Source organism: Protomyctophum bolini, assembly GCF_963924005.1.
Source record: "Protomyctophum bolini genome assembly, chromosome: 20".
Classification (NCBI taxonomy): Eukaryota; Metazoa; Chordata; class Actinopteri; order Myctophiformes; family Myctophidae; genus Protomyctophum; species Protomyctophum bolini.
Window position 1 is genome coordinate 22,900,323 of NC_137881.1, and position 17,678 is coordinate 22,918,000.

The following is a 17,678-nucleotide window of genomic DNA, read 5'->3' on the forward strand; positions in this document are numbered from 1 at the left end:
TGTTTTTATAATGGATTAAATGTATGACTTTGATTAACTATATCACCGGTAAGTGGTAACTGTCACTATCAAGAAAGAAATATGAGGGGGGAGACCACACTGTTATTAGACCCTTGTTTAGCACATTAAGACTGTACAAGCTCACATTTACATTTATGATTTGTACAATCGACCTCAGGTCTTGACGGTTGGTATATTTTCATGTTTACCTTTTATATACAATCTTGAGGTCCCGCCACTCCAGGAAGCTGCACATCTTGGGTTTGCGTGCGAGCACCACCTGCATGAGTTCTCTCACCATCTTCTTCTTGTCTCTCTCCGCTGTGGCCGTGTACCACTTCTGGAGCCTCAGCTTCCCCTGTCGACTGAACAGCAACATGAAACGCATCTGCAACAAAACACACACGCCATGGATTCAATCAAAATTAAAACCCCACGACTAATGTGTGATTTGGGAAACCGTGTGAAACAACTGGCACTGTAATATTATATATTATTATGTTTTACTTAATATTGTTCCTGCTGTTCTACCTACTACCAACCAGGTGAAGAAATCCCTCACAGATTGTGGCTTTGCTATTGTGAGCTATCCCAGACCGTTACTGAACATACTGCTAGTTTTGACCACTTCAAATGCTCTAATCTTAACCCATTTTGACCCGAGATCAGATTCTAAAAATGTCTTCTACATCCGGACCGTTTTCTGAAAAAGCTATATTTCTATGTCAGTCGTTCTTCGATTTTTCAAAAATAGCAGACCTACAACCTCGTAGCGCGAAAATGCTTGTAGATCTGCTATTTTTCAATAGCTAAAGCATAGCATAATGCTACCACCAAAAGGGGTTCCAGCAAGCTGCCTATGACGCATTGATAGCTTATAGATTGGCTATTTGCGCTGCGCAACATGCTTCCACAGAAGACATGCTGGCTTCTATGGAATCCAAATGGCTGAAATCAATTGTGGCGAGACTGGCGACTGAGAACTGAAATTAATGCACACGGGTCAGGTAAGGACAGATATAAAGACAGTACAGACAGTGAGAGTTGTTGCCGTTACATTAAATTGTGATGGAGGGTGATGATGATGAAGTTGGTTATGACTCGAGAGGAGCTCCGAAGATGGATCGATGAGAAGATGAAGGAGAAAGGGAAGGAGCTGTTGGACTCGTCAGTGGTGCAGGGCAGCCGGCTACAACCCCTGTTGGACAGGACAGAGAGGCGGCAGAAAGAATGAATATGAGGATGTCCGAAAGTGAGACACACTCTCACATATATCTATCTATCTACAGTATCTATAATCAAAATCATTATAGGTCATTGTCTCCACCAGGCCGAAGGCATGGGAAGAGAGTATGTTTTGCACTCCGTCCGTGTGTCTGTGTGTGTCCGTCCGTCCATCTGTGTACAGCTCATCTCCGGCACTGTTAACCCGGTCGACGCTAAATTTTGCACACACACTCCCTGGATGCCAACGATGAACTTCTGCTCAAAATTCTCCAGAACGGCCTGTTATAGCGCCACCAGTAGGCCGACTTTTGAAAAATATATATATTACTCCTCAAGATTCTGTCCAAAAATCCCTCAATTCGTTACACACTATCTCAATAGTCATGTGTTCAAGCCGGATCTGTCCGATATTTCATATTCCATCCTATTTGGCTAACATTGGCTTTTAAACAAAAATCCTCAAATCATGAACGCTGCATGCAATTTACGTGAAATCTTTCATGGACTTTCCTACTAGGCTGAGGAAAATATCCCACCCTTTTCACATTGGCCTGTTATAGCGCCTGCACCAACAGGTGTTTTTTGCATTTTTTGGAACAATGCCAAGTGCATTTATACCGTTGGATCCTTTTAAGAAGTACATGGAAACATTTTGGAACCATTTCCCAAATAGCATACCCACAATAATTGCTTCTCCAGTTATCTTGGTTACAGGGACTGTTTACATTAAATAAAGACATACTAACATGCATTAATACACTTACATTCATTTACAGATACATTAATACACTTAGTACACTGCTTAATTTAGGAAGCTTCGAAAAAACGTAGCATTAATACTTGACTATAGAGGCTATGTGCGTGACATCATCAATTCGTACTTTGAAGTCATGCAGGAACACCTACCGAGTGCCCTTGACACCCCATACATCCAAACAATCATATCTGATTGTATTAAACTATGTTAACCTCAAAAACATTGCAGCTGTACGGAAAGCTTGAATTATCCTCTATCTGCAAAGTTTTTTATTTTATAAAAATCTACCACAGACATGCTATGAGCTATTAAATTGCATGCAGGTTATATTTAGGTGTTTGGAAGCGTTAGTTTTCAAAAACACAACGTCCTGCTGCCTCCCGCATTATGTGCAATTTAAAAAACGGGTGGTATGCAGGACAGTTGACCGTTTCCAATGAGCACTTCCAAACTCCAATGCTCCATGTTGCTCAATGTTTTGCTGCTCAGTCTAGATGAGGGGGGTGTGAACCGGTGGAAAAGTGAGGCATGTGCATAGTGTCTAGTCTTGTCCCTTTCAGTATTAGATTGTTTTTCCTGCTATGTCCCGGCCCATATTAGGAGCCAGACTTAATCTACCTGGGGCAATATGTATTGCAAAGGCAGATGAAGTCTGGCTATGCGAGGCTAGTGCATACCAGGATGCCACAATAACCATACCTACTGTACCTGCCAGGAGACCTGTGCTCCGAGAAGCAGTTTTTATTTTATTTTGGCTTAAAGTTACCTAGTATGCCTTTAAAATAGCAGCTGATGATATTTTATTCCAATATCAGTCTGAAACAATCTTCACTTTATCTGGCATGTATGAGATACTGGCCTAAAGCAGATGGTGGAATTAATGGGTTGAGGGTAGCAGTTGTTGAAGTCATCATCACAACTGATGAGTGATGATTGTTAGAGTGGAACTCCCAGGATAGCTGTTCTGGGGGTTCTTTGAAGGACCAGGAAATGAGAGAAACATTGGGTCGTAGAGAGAGAGGGGGGGGGGGGGGGAGGGGAGGAAATGAGAGAAATAAAATGAGACAGGGGATAAGAGAAGGAAGGAGAGACAGGAGAAAACATGATAAGAGAATAATGCACATAGGCCTAGAGGAAGTCTGGCATCAGAGTAGAGGTTGACAGACAGCGACATATAGGACACACTTACAAATCACCACATTCATTACTGGTACATTCAACAGTCACTACTTTGCCTTAAAAAAAAAAAGAACAACAACAAAGCGGAATGAACCTTGCACAAACAAGCCTTTCTCTCCCCCTCGACCTCGTTCTCCCTCGCACACACCAAACGCTGGAAAACTATGAATACCACTACCACTCAACACCGTTCCCAAAGGACTGTCTGTCCTAGTTAAAGACCCAGAGTTACATTCAAAAACACAGTTAGATCATCAGAACTAATCCGCAGTGCTTTTTTAAAACGGTGGTGTCACTCTCCTCCACACAAGGTAACTTGCCAGAGGCCTACAGTATGTAGCCCATGCTGAGCTTTAATGCAGGAATAATTTCACAGCTGATATACTGAAGCATGATGAAGTAGGCTTTTCACAATTATTACATAAATACCTGATAACAATTATTTGAGATAATTGCACAAAATCATTATTAATACTTTTAATCACCTTTCAACTTCAGTGTGAAAACGTCCAACCATTTTGGGGCATTTAGGGCAAACAGCCCTAAATGTTTTTAACACCTTAATCACCAACTAAAATATGATGATCAATTCAGCCCCAGCATGAAGCAGCACGACAGGATAACAGATCAAAAGTGCCATTTCTAAAAACCGAGGGGATTAGCTGTGCAATATTGCATGTCTGCCAAGTAACAAAAGCTACGTTTGTGTCATGCTTCCCCAGTACAGTACTGTATGTTGTTAAAGTAGCCGTTCTGCCAAACTGCGTGACAGCCATTTCCTCCGTTACCTACTACTACTTTAGAGCACAGCTAGTGCAGTTAAAGTTCAGTTAAATATTATGGCTGACGCCTGCTGCTGGCTTACAAACTCAATGACAACAATGTGACGTTTGTATTGTCTATGCGCTTGTTCCGTTTCTGATAAGGTTTACAACATTGGGGGTTTATATACAGTAGAGCTTAAAGTTACTACATCTGTATTCTCAATTCAGGGTTTGCAGCAGAGAAACAATGTTTTATTAAGAACCGGTCCGGTAGTGAGAGACAGTGCTGGGAGAGAAGACACTTGGGTGACGTGGTGTAGTAGGTCTTAACGGACGACTCAAACCTTTAACCGATTAAGACCTGATTCTACAACTGTCCTGTAGATGCGGACCCGCATGTCAAAATATTGTGAGATGCCTCCAGAAGCAAAGATTTGAGTTAAATATATTTTTTGCATTGTGGATTTGAGGTGACAGCCGCATTTTGATGTCAATCAATCAAGTCGCCTTTAATCCAAGTGGCAGATGCCAAGAATATTGTCTTTTATATATTTAATTTAAATATTCTTTAGGGGCATGTCATGTGATCTACCTGCACAGCCTTTGTGATCTACTGGTAGATCGCAATCTACCTTTTGGGCACCCCTGATACAGTATGGTGCTGGATTTCTCACAGGTATGATCGCTATCAATTATTCGTGTCCATCCCTCAATATCTTTCTAAAGGAAAACGGTAACGCTTTTGTTTTAGCGGTAATAACCGAAACGATTTCACAGAAATAATTACAAAACCGTACCACATCGGATTGTGAAATTAGACTTTAGTTATTATTATTATTTCATTCTCAAGCCATTTTTTTCACTGGCCCAACAGGGCCAGTGTATGGAACCATCTATAGTGACCCGGACGTTCTGAAAAGTACATCCGGGCCACCGGGCCATGATTATTGTCGACCCCTGCAGCTTTATATCGATCAATTAAACGGTTAGTTGATAAGGGAGAATCTTCATTTCCCTCAATGTCCAAAATAAAAATCTACGCTTTGCTGATATACAGAAAGAATACAAAAGGCATATTACATTGCTTAATCAAATACTTATTTGACCATTTGCGATACATTGCCAGGCAATGGCATCTTTGTATGATTAATAGAATCAAATGAAAAGTGCACTGTCTTGTCTGTCACATTGCATGACGTTTTGAACTTTTGATTAATTCAATTAGTTATTAACTGTTAAGTTTAATTGACCAATTTCTTAACGGCAATTAATCGATTAACTATTAACATTCCATAGTGACAATTATTTGGAGACAAGTTGACCAGTATTGCCTCAATTTTGTTTATTCACTCAAAGAACTCTTATTTCACCCTACAATGTTTTTTTTAAACACTAAATAATTCAACATTTAACATGACCTGATGAAAATAAGTCTATTTTGGAAGATGTGGGCCGTGTTAATGCATCTGAAATGTCAGACGCGTTTTAGACAAATGAGCTGCTATTGTCACGCTGCCAACTGCTCCCTGTGGCTGTGGGAGTCGAAGTAGAGAGTAAATGCTGGCACGGTGACTCCATTAACCTTGGCTGACATCCCCTCTCTCCGTGTCTGAGGCTGTCTTCTTGGGGGGCTTGAGCTCGACTGTGAAAGTCATCTTCCAAAATAACTTTTTGACTGATTGTATGAAAGAGCGAGTGAGTGAGTGACAGTGAATGAGTGAGTGAGTGAGAGAGAGAGAGAGGCTCAGAGAAAACAGTGAGGCATGATGTCAGATGAGGCTGGATGAGCTGTTTGGTGTGTGTGTGTGTGTGTGTGTGTGTGTGTGTGTGTGTGTGTGTGTGTGTGTGTGTGTGTGTGTGTAGATAATATGCCATCATCCACAAGAATGGCTTCTTTCGGAAAAATGTGCCTATTCTTAGTCTAGTTGACAATTACAGTACAGTGTTTAATGATGCAATGCAAAGCTCTGTAACACTTTTGAGGTCAATTTAATTAAAGCACAGTGAGTGAATGCATCGCCTAAATCTAGACCATAAACAGCTTGAAGGAACTCAGTTTCCGCATCTCACACACACATATCAGCTTTTAATTGCTTTACTTTGCTCACAGCAAGAAGTATTCAAGTCTAGTCAAGAGAAGCTACACAAGCTGAAAGTTATAATATTTGCAAAAAGGTGACTTAACTACAGTGTTGCCAGCTTTTGCAAGAGAAACCGTGTGCAAAAACAAGCCCAAAAGAATAAAAGAAACTAAGGGCACCATAAACCTATATATTGTATACATTGTCCTTAGTCTAACAGAGAAAAAGGAGAGGTGTGTTTGTTTTACAACAGCAGGATTCTTGGATGTTTGTGTTGGGCATATTTACATTGCGCCTCAGGTAATGCAGAAGGAAACTATAGTCCAAGGACTGTGAATTCCACAACTCCACTGACACTCCAAAGCTAACCTTTAACAAAACACACCGGGCTAGTGCGGCTCATTGGACAATTGAATGTAGTTTATAGTTTACACAGAACAGAAAGGGTAAAGTCTATCTGTGACTCATGTAAACAAGTTGTATTTAATAGCCAAGTAAAGCTATAAAAGGCCAATTTGGGATCTCTCATAATGTTCAATGCACGGTGTTCAACTCTGTTGTGCCTTAACCAGGCGGCACCGTCAACCAATGCGAGACAAGTGTGTGGTTGTGGTTGACCCCACTTGCTTGCAGTTTTCTTTCACTGAGCCCAAGTCAAACAAACGTACACACAAGCAAATCAGCACTGCGCAAAATCGGCAAGACAACCGGGTAACTCAATGCTTGACGCCTCTGCCATGCATTGGTTGGCTATTCAATGGGGCAATTCAATCAATGCACCTCAAGTGTAGTTACAAGTGACTAGGTTATGAGTTGCGCCCCAAAGCAGTTATAATAGCGTCACTGTCGAGTGAAAATCCATGTCCAAAACTGTTCCTTTATATTTTTCAAAATCTGCAAGCTTCACACCGCATTTCAGGGTGTGAGCTTGTAGATCAGCCATTGTCACTCACTTGATTATTAGGTACAGTAAAAATAATTATATGTCACTGTGTGTGTTGACAGTATCCTACTATAAATGCGCCACGTCTCTGTGCGCGTGTCTGTGTGTGTGGGTTGTAATGCGTGTAACTCGAGAACCGTTTGACCCACCGACTTCACATTCGACACACGTTCCACACCCCCACAGGGAGTGCAGAGCCTATCGAGTCGGTCGGACCCTCGGTTCTCCAGAACCACCACAAAATGTTCTGGTCAGGCTCTGCCAGTGGGCCTAATGAGGCCAACTCCTTTCACCTGGGCCAGGCTCTGCCAGTGGGCCTAATGAGGCCAACTCCTTTCACCTGTGCAATTTCCAGCCTCTGCCTCAGCCAATTGAGGCTCAACCAATCAGGCTCTGCCAGTGGGCCGAATTGATTGCCAAGTACACTTTTCAGTTTGCAGTCTTCACACACACACACACACACACACAGTAATGCGCGTAACTCGAGAACCGTTTGACCCACCGACTTCACATTCGACACACATGTTCCACACCCCCACAGGGAGTGCAGAGCCCATCGAGTCTGTTCTCCAGAACCACCACAAAATGCTCTGGTCAGGCTCTGCCAGTGGGCCTAATGAGGCCAACTCCTTTCACCTGGGCCAGGCTCTGCCAGTGGGCTAATGAGGCCAGCTCCTTTCACCTGTGCAATTTCCAGCCTCTGGTCTCAAGCCAGTCACATCCCTACATCAAGGTCCCTACAGTCAGTGGTTCTCAAAGTGGGATCCCAGCAAATGTATATAGCATACAAATCAGTTTAACTGACTTAATCAGCTATTTGTATTTTTAAATACCCAACACCAACACATCGCGATGCAAAGAGTTGTGTGAGCTCTCAGCTCAGCCATCTATATCTGCTACAACACAAACATATGGAAAATATATCAGTTGGGGGTCTGCAGACAAATGCATATTAATTTGGTGGTCATTGACAGGAAATGTTTGAGAACCACTGCCCTATATTTGCCACAAGCAAAAGCAACTCTAGACCTGAATTTTGGACGGTGGTAGTATACTAGCCCAGCAACTCTGGAAGCTAGCGTTGCAATACCAACCCTTGACAGCCCATTCATCCAAACAGAAAAGTCCCACTCCTATCTAATTTTCTGTTGGTATTGCAACTTTGGATGCATTATAGCATGGATTTAGCTCTCTCCATTACCTGCCGCCTAACAGCCTCTCGAATAAATACAAATAACGATTTCGCTACCAATACAAAGACAGGTTTTGTGATGAAAAAGCCTACTTTTCCAGTTTGCCCGGTGGACGCACTCTGAGCCCCATCACACGTATACAATGCACTTTTTGGCTAGAAAATGAAGATCTTTCGGAACGAAAAAGTGCAAAGTGCACTCAGTACAGTGAACAGAAACATCTGGTCAAAACCAATAAATACACAGCATTGTGTTAAAGCTATGTTACATACTGTAGCAACTTGGAAAACTTCCTCCAATTCCAACTTTGCCCATATTACGATGCGATATAATATTAGGGAAGAGTGCACAGCTACACAACAGGTGGCTGTCAATGTCATTAGAATGCATTTTGTGTCCCTAAAATGGCCTGGTAGCATGGAAGCTAGCGTGTCTTCTCATCCAGGTGGAGGAGGAAGGGAACACACAGGTGTCCTCTTCCTGAAACCTGAAACACCTTGCATGCTAACGTTAGCACAGAGACTAGCTTCCATTCCATTCCAACGTACAGTAAAACAGTGGTACTTACCATGGTATGCCGTCCGTACCCCCCAACGATGAAAAGCTTCGTAGGAAGAAAACAAAAAGGAGGGGTGTTTTTTATTTAAAAACCGGGTCGTATTAACGCACAAAACGCTAACATTGTTCAAATGCGTCCATTAAAAAAAAGAAAAGAAAGCACCCGGTGAGGTGACAGCACAGCAGCGCGAGCGTCAGCTGTTCTCAAATCCACCTCTGTCTTGTGTGTGTGTGTGACACATGCGCATTGCGCATTCTAGACGTGCGTGACCGTGGGACGTACGTCCCATAGCCCGGGGGGAGAGATGCCAGCTAGCCCTGTGATTGGGCAAGTCGGTCAAGGGCGACCACTGCATTCACGTTTCGGCCGAGTGGGTCACCCTGACAACCAATTAAGCCAATATAGCGCTACAAACCCTCCAGGAAATGGGATCATAAAGTCTCTGAAAACAGCAGATCCACAAGCTCACAGCTTATTGAGGATGCGACGCTCTGTGAGCTTGTAGATCTGCTGTTTATAGCATAAATTATTCTGGGCATTGTCTGTATCTTGTATTGTTGCTATTTAATTATAAAGTACAGTAGGCCTTTCAAATACAGGGTGAAGAAAGGTGAACTTGAGCATCACGACTAAAACATTTTAGACAGGATCGAGGGAATTGTATTTTTAATTTCAAAGAACATTATGGTAGATTGATGTTTCAGTTGCCACAGATGAGTGAGTAGGCTGCTGAGTTCAAATTGTTTCCAAATGTTGTTGCCATGACAAAATGAAACGGTGATGTAGTTACCATGGAAACGGTAGCAATTGGAAGGGTGAAGGCAACAAATGTGTAAGACATGCTGTAGCCTACTGTACAATATATGAGTCAATTACACTACTACACACTTCTGAACTGTCATGAAAATTAAATAAATCACTATAAATCAATAAATAGCACACGTTTTTGTGACAGCTTGCACTGTAGACTATACCGTATGTTGCTCTTTAGAATGCCCTTATAATGCTCTTATAATGCTCATTATTGTATCATGGCTTTGCCCTTTTGTGTCACAAACTTTGTGCGAACCATGTTCTGCATGAACACTAGAGGTCAGAATGCTTCTAGATACCTATACTTACAAGAGACAGTCACATTTAATGTTGGCTTACATTTATCTTTCTTTCTTTCTTTCTTTCTTTGCTAGCTATACTACTTGTCTTTGTATTTGAGGAAACATGGAGGCTGAATAAGAATAAGCTAAATAAAAAAGAACATGCCTCCAAAATCACCAAATCTGTATAGTAGAGTAAAGAGTATGTTAATAGCCTACGACTATCACATTCTGCTGTATTTGGAGGTTGTCTCCCTTCTCTTCAAATGAAACATTTCAACACCCACTGGTGGACAATGGCAATAAGTTATCTGAATAGTGTCAATCTGACACTATTGTAGTACAATTCCACAAGCCATCAGGTTCACCGGCAGCAAAATACAGCAATATTCTCATGCAGGGTTAGTGACAGGTACCATGGTTTATTGTTTCAGGTACTGTAGGTACATTTGTGGTCCTATGTATTCAATTAATCAACAAGGATGGTCGGTAGCACGGTACAGTATGTGGCCTACCATTGTACTAGTATGGTAGGCTACAGTGGTTCCCAAACTTTTTCATGTCAAGGTCCCCTAAATTGACACTAATGAGCCTGCGGACGCCCATTTGAAAAATATATGCCAGGGACCCCCATAAGAGAAGATTTTGACTGCTCTAGCAGTGATTCTCAACCTGTTTAATTTCAAGCACCCCCAGTTTGACATGCATATTAGTCTACAGACCCCCATTTAATGTCATTTCTATCTCTGAGACCCCCAATTCATATTGTAAAATCAATGTTAATGAAACACTGACAGTGTACAAATTTGTACACTCTCAGAGCTACAGACCCATAAGGGCCCATTTGGTTCCAAACTATCATTTAGCTGCCCCTGGAACTCCCTCAAGGACCCCTGGGGGTCCCTGGACGGCCGGACCCCACTTTGGGAACCACTGGGCTATACTACATATACTGTATGTACTACAGTTTGATAGGTTATTATCATGTAATTAATCACAAGAGTATGGCTTTGTAAAAACATCTTTATTTTTTATATAAATATATAAATATTGTGAAAAATACAACTGTATATTTGCAAAGAAATAATGAAATAGCCATTACAAACATTGTAAAAATAGAAAACAAACCTGCAAACTTTTTTTAACAGTCAAGCAGCCATAAAGGTGCATTTTACAAGTGTTTTTCCTCGTTAAAGAATGACCTGTATTTACATACTGTCAAATGTATCAGTGCCTCCGAGTTTAGAAAATGGTAAACGATGACATTTCCTTTTTTCGAATTTCTTCATATAATTTCCATCTAGTCAACCATAACCATCAAAAGAAATAAATTAGTAACATACAAACAACCAAGAAATACTGTATAATAACTCTGTTATTCTCTCATGTCAAACACATGTCTTTATCTCCTTTAAAGGTATATTCAGTGATTTCACTTAATTCAAAAATCACTTATTGTTTTGTTTTGTTGTGATAATCATCTCTACTATAGAGTGTGCTGACCATATAAGGAGTTCCTCCCTGTCCCCAGCTAACCCCTGGGGGTCAAAAAACCTTAGGTTTGTTTTTGGCTAAGTGGCCCAGCCTTCATCCAATTAGAATAGAGAGGGGCCTCCCACCAATCATGATTGAGCGGGGGCGGGCCTTGGTGTGTGTGCTGTTGGCCTGTCGCGTGTCGCCCCACTGTAGTGCTTGTTACCAGGGCGGACCAGGTTTTTTTTTCTTCAAATCACTGAATGCTCCTTTAAAGCTGCAACCCGGAACTTATTTTAATTAATAAATGAATACAGTATACTGTTATACTGTTCCATTGAGACATTTAGACCCTGGTTCTGGGAGGGACATCATAGTACTGCCTGAAGCTCACAAGTGCAGAGCAGTACAAATGTAGTCTTCCGTGCGGGAGAACGGTGGTTACAGCTTTAACATAAAGGGGGACAAAGCATTATCCATACACTCTCGAGTCAGTCAGGGACATATTTGTTGTATAGCTGTGGTCATCACATCTCTGCTTTGTCACGTTCAAGTCTCAGTAGCAAGTTTGACTGGCAGTAGACACCGCCAATGGAATGATTAGGAGTCGGTATAGTTTGGTGTGTGTCGAGTGGCTGGGCGATTGGCCACTAGTGTGTCTGTGGCTGGTTGACCTGGCCCATGAACAGAACAGCACCTGTGGCTTTGTGCTGGATGAGGAACAGGAAAGGTCGGTCCATGGTGAGACTCTCCACAGCCATGCGGGAGAACATGATGGCACCTATAGCAGAGAGACAATTACGAACTAAAGTTAAAAAAAAGAAACCCAATAATAATAAAAAACAACTAAATAGAATAGAATAGAATCCTTTTTCAGTTTCTATAAATCATTGCAAATACCTGAAAAACTATTGAAATAGTCAAATAGTAATAGTCAGTTAGGAGATCTCCTAACTCGTCATGATAAAGTTATGACAGCAGATGAGAGAGGATGAAAGAGAGGGTAGGTTCATATCGTACTTGTTGCGGCAGCTCCCTTGGTGCCCTCCTCGTTCACCTCAATCTTCACTCTCTGCAGAACCTTGGAGACGCACAGCCTTTCCTCCACTGTAGAAACAACAAGCAAAGTTACTTTAGACGCACAGCAGCCCAAACGTGCACACACTGACCGCTCTGACCGTCTGAACGGCATAAACATACACGTACACTGCACAAAGTATTTATTTGTAGTGTGTAACATTGACCCATACATCAATGCAATACGGCGTTATTTGAAGAAGAGGTCGCACTCTATTGGACACGATTAGATATGCCGCCATCTTTATTTTAGTTTGCACATCGTCCAATTAGCTCTCTCCATCGAGAGAGGGAGTCAATGCACACTTGTTGAAGCTTTAAGTTAGCGATCATATAATAACTTACAGGTGATGCGTGTGAAGTCAGCGGTAGCCAGGTTGAACATGCCTCCCAGGCCCAAGTTGGTGAGAGCGGCCTTCAGATTCACATCAGTGTCCAGGGTGAACCTACAGTAACACAGACACAAGCTGTTAATGATCATATAGGTGACACACATACTGCAAATACCATTCCTTTAACAGTCCAAAGATTTCCTTTCCAACACTCCCTCATCTTCTACTCATGCCATTTTTCACTAAAGGAACTCAAAAGTCAATCAATGTGTCCCTCTCTCTCTCTCACCTGGGCAGGGCCAGCTGACGTTTGAGGTTCCTGAACTCAGCCCTCCACTGCTGTATCCTCTTGACGCTCAGCTCCTTGATGAGTGCACTCGCCGGCACCGAGGGCTCGAAGGGAGACACCAGGAGCATGCTCAGAGAGTCACCTTCATAGGGAACCTCGATGACATCATAGTCCAGACCGTCGGCAGAAACAAACTCACCTGTTGATTGTGGAAAACCCAGATAGAGAGAGTTTAGAATGGAGTTACAGTGCGCACACTGTATTATATTTGTTGACCCTGAGATACATGAGAAATTGAGCACATTTTGTACAAGCTCACAACGCCTCACACAACCACCCCTCTTGAAGACCCCTGCTCTAATGAATATATATCGTATTTGCTGTACATTAGTATTTCGGGCTATCCATTTTGTCTCCCGTTGGCATAAAAAAGTGCTTGCTTGACTTGGAGGGAGTCGGTTGACATACCGACATTGAAGCGGTTGGTAAGACTCATCATGGGAACGGGCACAGAGCTGCCGTTGGCACAGTGGAACATCCTCTCCTGGGTCAACCTGGGGTCAAAGGGCACCTTCCACAGGCCCTGGAAGTGGAGGGCGTTCAGGATGACCAGGCGGGTCTGGTCAGTCAGGGATCCAGAGGTCAGGAATTCTGGGATGATACCTGCAAAGACCCAAAGAAAACGGAAGATCAGTGAGGGAATTCTAACAAACAATTTAAACTTGAACTCCTTGAGATTAAACTATTTCTCGATAAGTGTGTTTTTTTATATACACACTTTATACAGGCAGCTGGTTCACGGCAGGAAAGAAATATGCATATGCTATGGAATCAGGAACCAGCAAGTTCTTCCATCATTGTTAACCCATTAAGACCGGGAAAGCATCCGTGTCATTTTAGATTTGAGCTAAAAAGCATTATTTTATACTTTAGCTATTCAAATATAGCAGATCTACAAGCTCATAGAGAGCTTGTAGACTGACACGTGACCAAGTACCTGCGGTGTGGTCAGAGACCCAGCCGTTGATGACGGCGAGGGCCTGCTCTGGCCTGGTGAAGTCCACCTGGTGCGGCTCGCTCTGGAAGGCCTTCATCAGTGACCGGCGGTAGCTCTTCTCCAGGCTCATCTTCCTCTCCACCATCACGCCGCTCGCCACCTCCACGCCGTCCTCGCTGGACACGTCACGCTGGAGCAGGCGCTGCTGCCGAGACATGCCGCGCTCTGGACGAGAGAGAAAGACATAAGAACCATGAATCGTCGGAAGAAAATGTAAGTGTGCAATTTTACCACATAAGCCCTTACATAATCAGGCATATACGTACAACCGGCGAAACTAAGTGTTTTACAAGCTCACAACAGTAGATCTAGCCTAGATCTATTTTTTATACTTTTGGATACTTTTTCGCATAATTTACAAGATTTTGGGAGGTTTCTGGAAAGTGTTTTAAAATGTTCTCCTATAATGAAATGTGAAGTGTTTAATCCAGAATCCATATTGTGGGGAAAACCTTTGCAGAAAATTTGCCAGTCTACAAGCTCATAAACGTCACTAGTATCTATCCCTGAGGGACTCCGGTCAACCAAGTATAGGAGTTCTGCTGTTAATGGTATAATACTGTCAAAAAGGAAATCTGGAACATGCCATGTGTAACTTTTGGATCATGGATGTACACAAATTACGACCAGGAGCCGTCGTGGTACCTTGCAGAGTGAAGCCCATTGCGGCGGTCAAGGCCCTGCGGGTGTTTCCACCGGCGCCCAGCTGGGCCATGCCCATGACGGAGGCCACTCCGTAGGGGGAGAAGGCCAGGTTCTCTCCCTTGGGCGCCGAGAGCTGGGCCAGCTCCGAGAACACCCTCAGTCCGAAGTCTGTCTGCCTGTCCTGCAGGAGGCCGCCGAGACTCGCACCGCTCAGGGACAGGAAGAGGAACGCGCACACGCAAAGCATCCTGGGAAAGAGAGAATGGTGTTATGTTGAGGTTAGTATTCTTTCGAGAGCAACGATTCCACAACCTGTGGGCTGCGGGGGCCCCAAAACCACGAAGATTTTAACCTGTGTTTTAATCTGTGTTATTTCCGATTTCAGCATTGGCTAATCAAAAATAGCAGATGTACAAGCTCGTACGTGGCATGAATCTTGTAGGCTATACAGCTGCTATTTTTAAAGATCTTAAGTGTGAGAACTACCGGTTTAGAATTAAGGCACTTGTAGAATTGGCCTCAGGTCTTGACATAACATTAAAAAACATTATGTATAAAAACATACAGTACATGTACAGTTTTCTTCAAAACATTGACTTTAATTAACACTGATTAAATCACTAAAATCGCGTTAAGGTCAGATGGGTGGGCTGACAAAAACCCTTCTGGGTTTTTCAAGTGGACGCTGATCCACAAAATGTTGAGAAGCACTAGTATATCAATGTTAAGCTTGGTATTCTTTCTAGAGTCACGAGGAGGCACAGTGAGATATCTGAGTAGAACCACACAAAGCTTCCTGTTCAATTTGCCTCTATCTCTGCTAAAACATGGAAAAACACATCAGCCATAAACATCTAAATATAGTTTTTAACAGACGGCTGAAGCTGTGCAAATGTGCAGTAGATGAGTATAATCCACTGTGCAAGGAAACCGTTAACCCAAGAAGTTATTCTAAGATACTACAATTTTCACAGAAATAATACTTGGGTTGGTTTGCTGACTTGTTAAGTTTGGTAACAAGAGCTGGCACATTTTCTGCTGTGCTCGCCAACAAAAATGCTTCAAACTTTCTAAAATTATAAACAAAACCTTATGATGGAAAACATGTTCCTTGTGTCATTTAGATTTTGAGTTGCTCAATACTGTGACATTATTTGGCACCAGAGAATACTGACTCACAGTGCAATAAGTTATGCTTAGCAGCAGACATCATACACAGTTAGTGTCAGTGTCAATCTAACTCCTAATGTTTTTAAATGGAAACAAATGGACCTGTATAAGGTTGATCAATTCGTTTCCATTTTGTAGCCCTACAGCCTACAGTCTTAAAAAAATTACAATTCTTAATAGCTCTTCAACTATATGAAGCTTACATAATACAAGTTAGACTTTGCATTGGTTCCGCAATGCTGTGATTAATTCAAAATTTCAGAATAGTTTCCGTCCAGTTTTAGTCCATTCATTGAATTTATAGATGTCACCAGATGTAGGCCCGCTTAGTAGTTGTAGATCTCAGATTGTCTGTTTACGCAAGACTATACAGGCCTTGGAACTGAATGGAGACCTTGGCACTGATATAAGATCTCGGCACTGGGAGTATAAGACATACTAAATGCCCCAAATTGTAGACAGTTACAGCTACAAGTACAGGGGGGGCTGGACATAACAAGCACCAGCTGCCAACTTTGAACCAACTCAGAGAAGGTGTGTGTGAGTACATAGCCTGTGTGCTTTACTGGAAATGAGTCACTATAACCATACGTTCCTAGTTTTCCACTGCATTACATACATACTGTACAGTGTACATCATTAGCGTATCCATGCTACATGCGGTCTCTACACAGCGTCACAGAGGTGGTTCAAATCAAACACCGTGACCACAGGGCTCTATATAACCTATAGCTCACACACCCATCATGGTGGTAGCCTACAAACCCCCTTTCACTGCCACCACTAACTACACAGGAGCTGGACACTGCTGTTTCTGAGCTGAAGTTAACCACTTTCAAACCAGCATCCCTGAGTCTATATGAGCATGTCATTATAGGGGAAAGGAATACACACGCATGTCAATATAAACTATGTAAAATGAATTCAAGACAATTCAGACATTAACAAAATAGCAAATCATAGTAAAAAATAATGCATAATTTAAAAGGTATCATGTAATATTATACAGCACATTCAACAGCATAATTTATGTTGCATCACAATTGCCATTCACTCCTGTATAATAACTGTATGACTCTTTTAAAACAAATACCAAACCTGTGATATTACAGTATGAATCATGGGAATAGGTGTTATGCAACTAATCAACTCACGCCTGCACTTATTCACACTGACATTCAAGGATAGTTCTAAAACATATTTACAGAGAGCTTTCTTGTCATTTGCATCCTAAGAGTATATTTTGAGCATTTTCTATTCATGTAAAACTGGCATGGATGTTAAGAGAAGTTCAGTTCAGAAATGAATTATTACCTTGTAGGTTGAAGTGTTTGAAGTCAGGTGTTTTAAAGTTTTTGAAAATAAAGGAGTTCTCGTAGTTGACGTGTTGGCAGTTGAGTGTCTCCTGTTGCTCCTGGTCTTACACCGGTTTAATGTGAGGAACTAATGGAGCTCCTCTCTTTATATAGAGGTGGAGACACATGGTTGGAGAGCATGTTGTTCTACTGCCCCTCCCACTACTCACTCACTCTCTCCACCCTCACTTTCTTCACACAGGCACACATAGGCCGCACACACACACTCACGTACGACTACGTACACACGCACGCGTGTGCGCACACATACGGAAGTCATTACTGGGTATGAGGTCACCCGACTGTCTGGACAGGCACCCTTTCTCTTGAGTACACACACACTCTCCTCTGACACATTCTCTCTCTCTCTCTCTCTCTCTCTCTCTCTCTCTCTCTCTCTCTCTCTCTCTCTGTTGCCCATACACACACAACATTTCCCATTATTGATCAGTGCTGCTCATATACATTTTTTTGTCATGCCCT

The 17,678-nt window shown here is 42.3% G+C and overlaps 2 protein-coding genes across 2 annotated transcripts in view; both read right to left on the reverse strand.

Annotated features, from left to right (window-relative positions):
• ap1s1 (adaptor related protein complex 1 subunit sigma 1) overlaps positions 1-8,915 on the reverse strand; it is a 54,433-nt gene extending 45,518 nt beyond the window's left edge. Inside the window, exons 1-3 of the mRNA XM_080792813.1 lie at positions 8,713-8,915; positions 1,058-1,198; positions 210-388 (exon numbers count right to left, since the gene is read on the reverse strand). Coding sequence (XP_080648939.1) covers positions 210-388 — 179 coding nt within the window. The 5' untranslated portion in view covers positions 1,058-1,198; positions 8,713-8,915. The remainder of the gene's footprint in view (positions 1-209; positions 389-1,057; positions 1,199-8,712) is intronic.
• Positions 8,916-10,802: 1,887 nt separating this feature from the next.
• On the reverse strand, positions 10,803-17,271 carry serpine1 (serpin peptidase inhibitor, clade E (nexin, plasminogen activator inhibitor type 1), member 1). Its single transcript, XM_080792136.1, has 8 exons — positions 17,155-17,271; positions 14,671-14,918; positions 13,966-14,190; positions 13,437-13,631; positions 12,969-13,167; positions 12,693-12,793; positions 12,291-12,377; positions 10,803-12,051 (listed from the first exon to the last, which is right to left on the reverse strand). Exons 2-8 carry the CDS (start codon positions 14,915-14,917, stop codon positions 11,921-11,923), a joined length of 1,185 nt encoding a protein of 394 aa, XP_080648262.1. The 5' UTR covers position 14,918; positions 17,155-17,271; the 3' UTR covers positions 10,803-11,920.
• Positions 17,272-17,678: the final 407 nt, after the last annotated feature.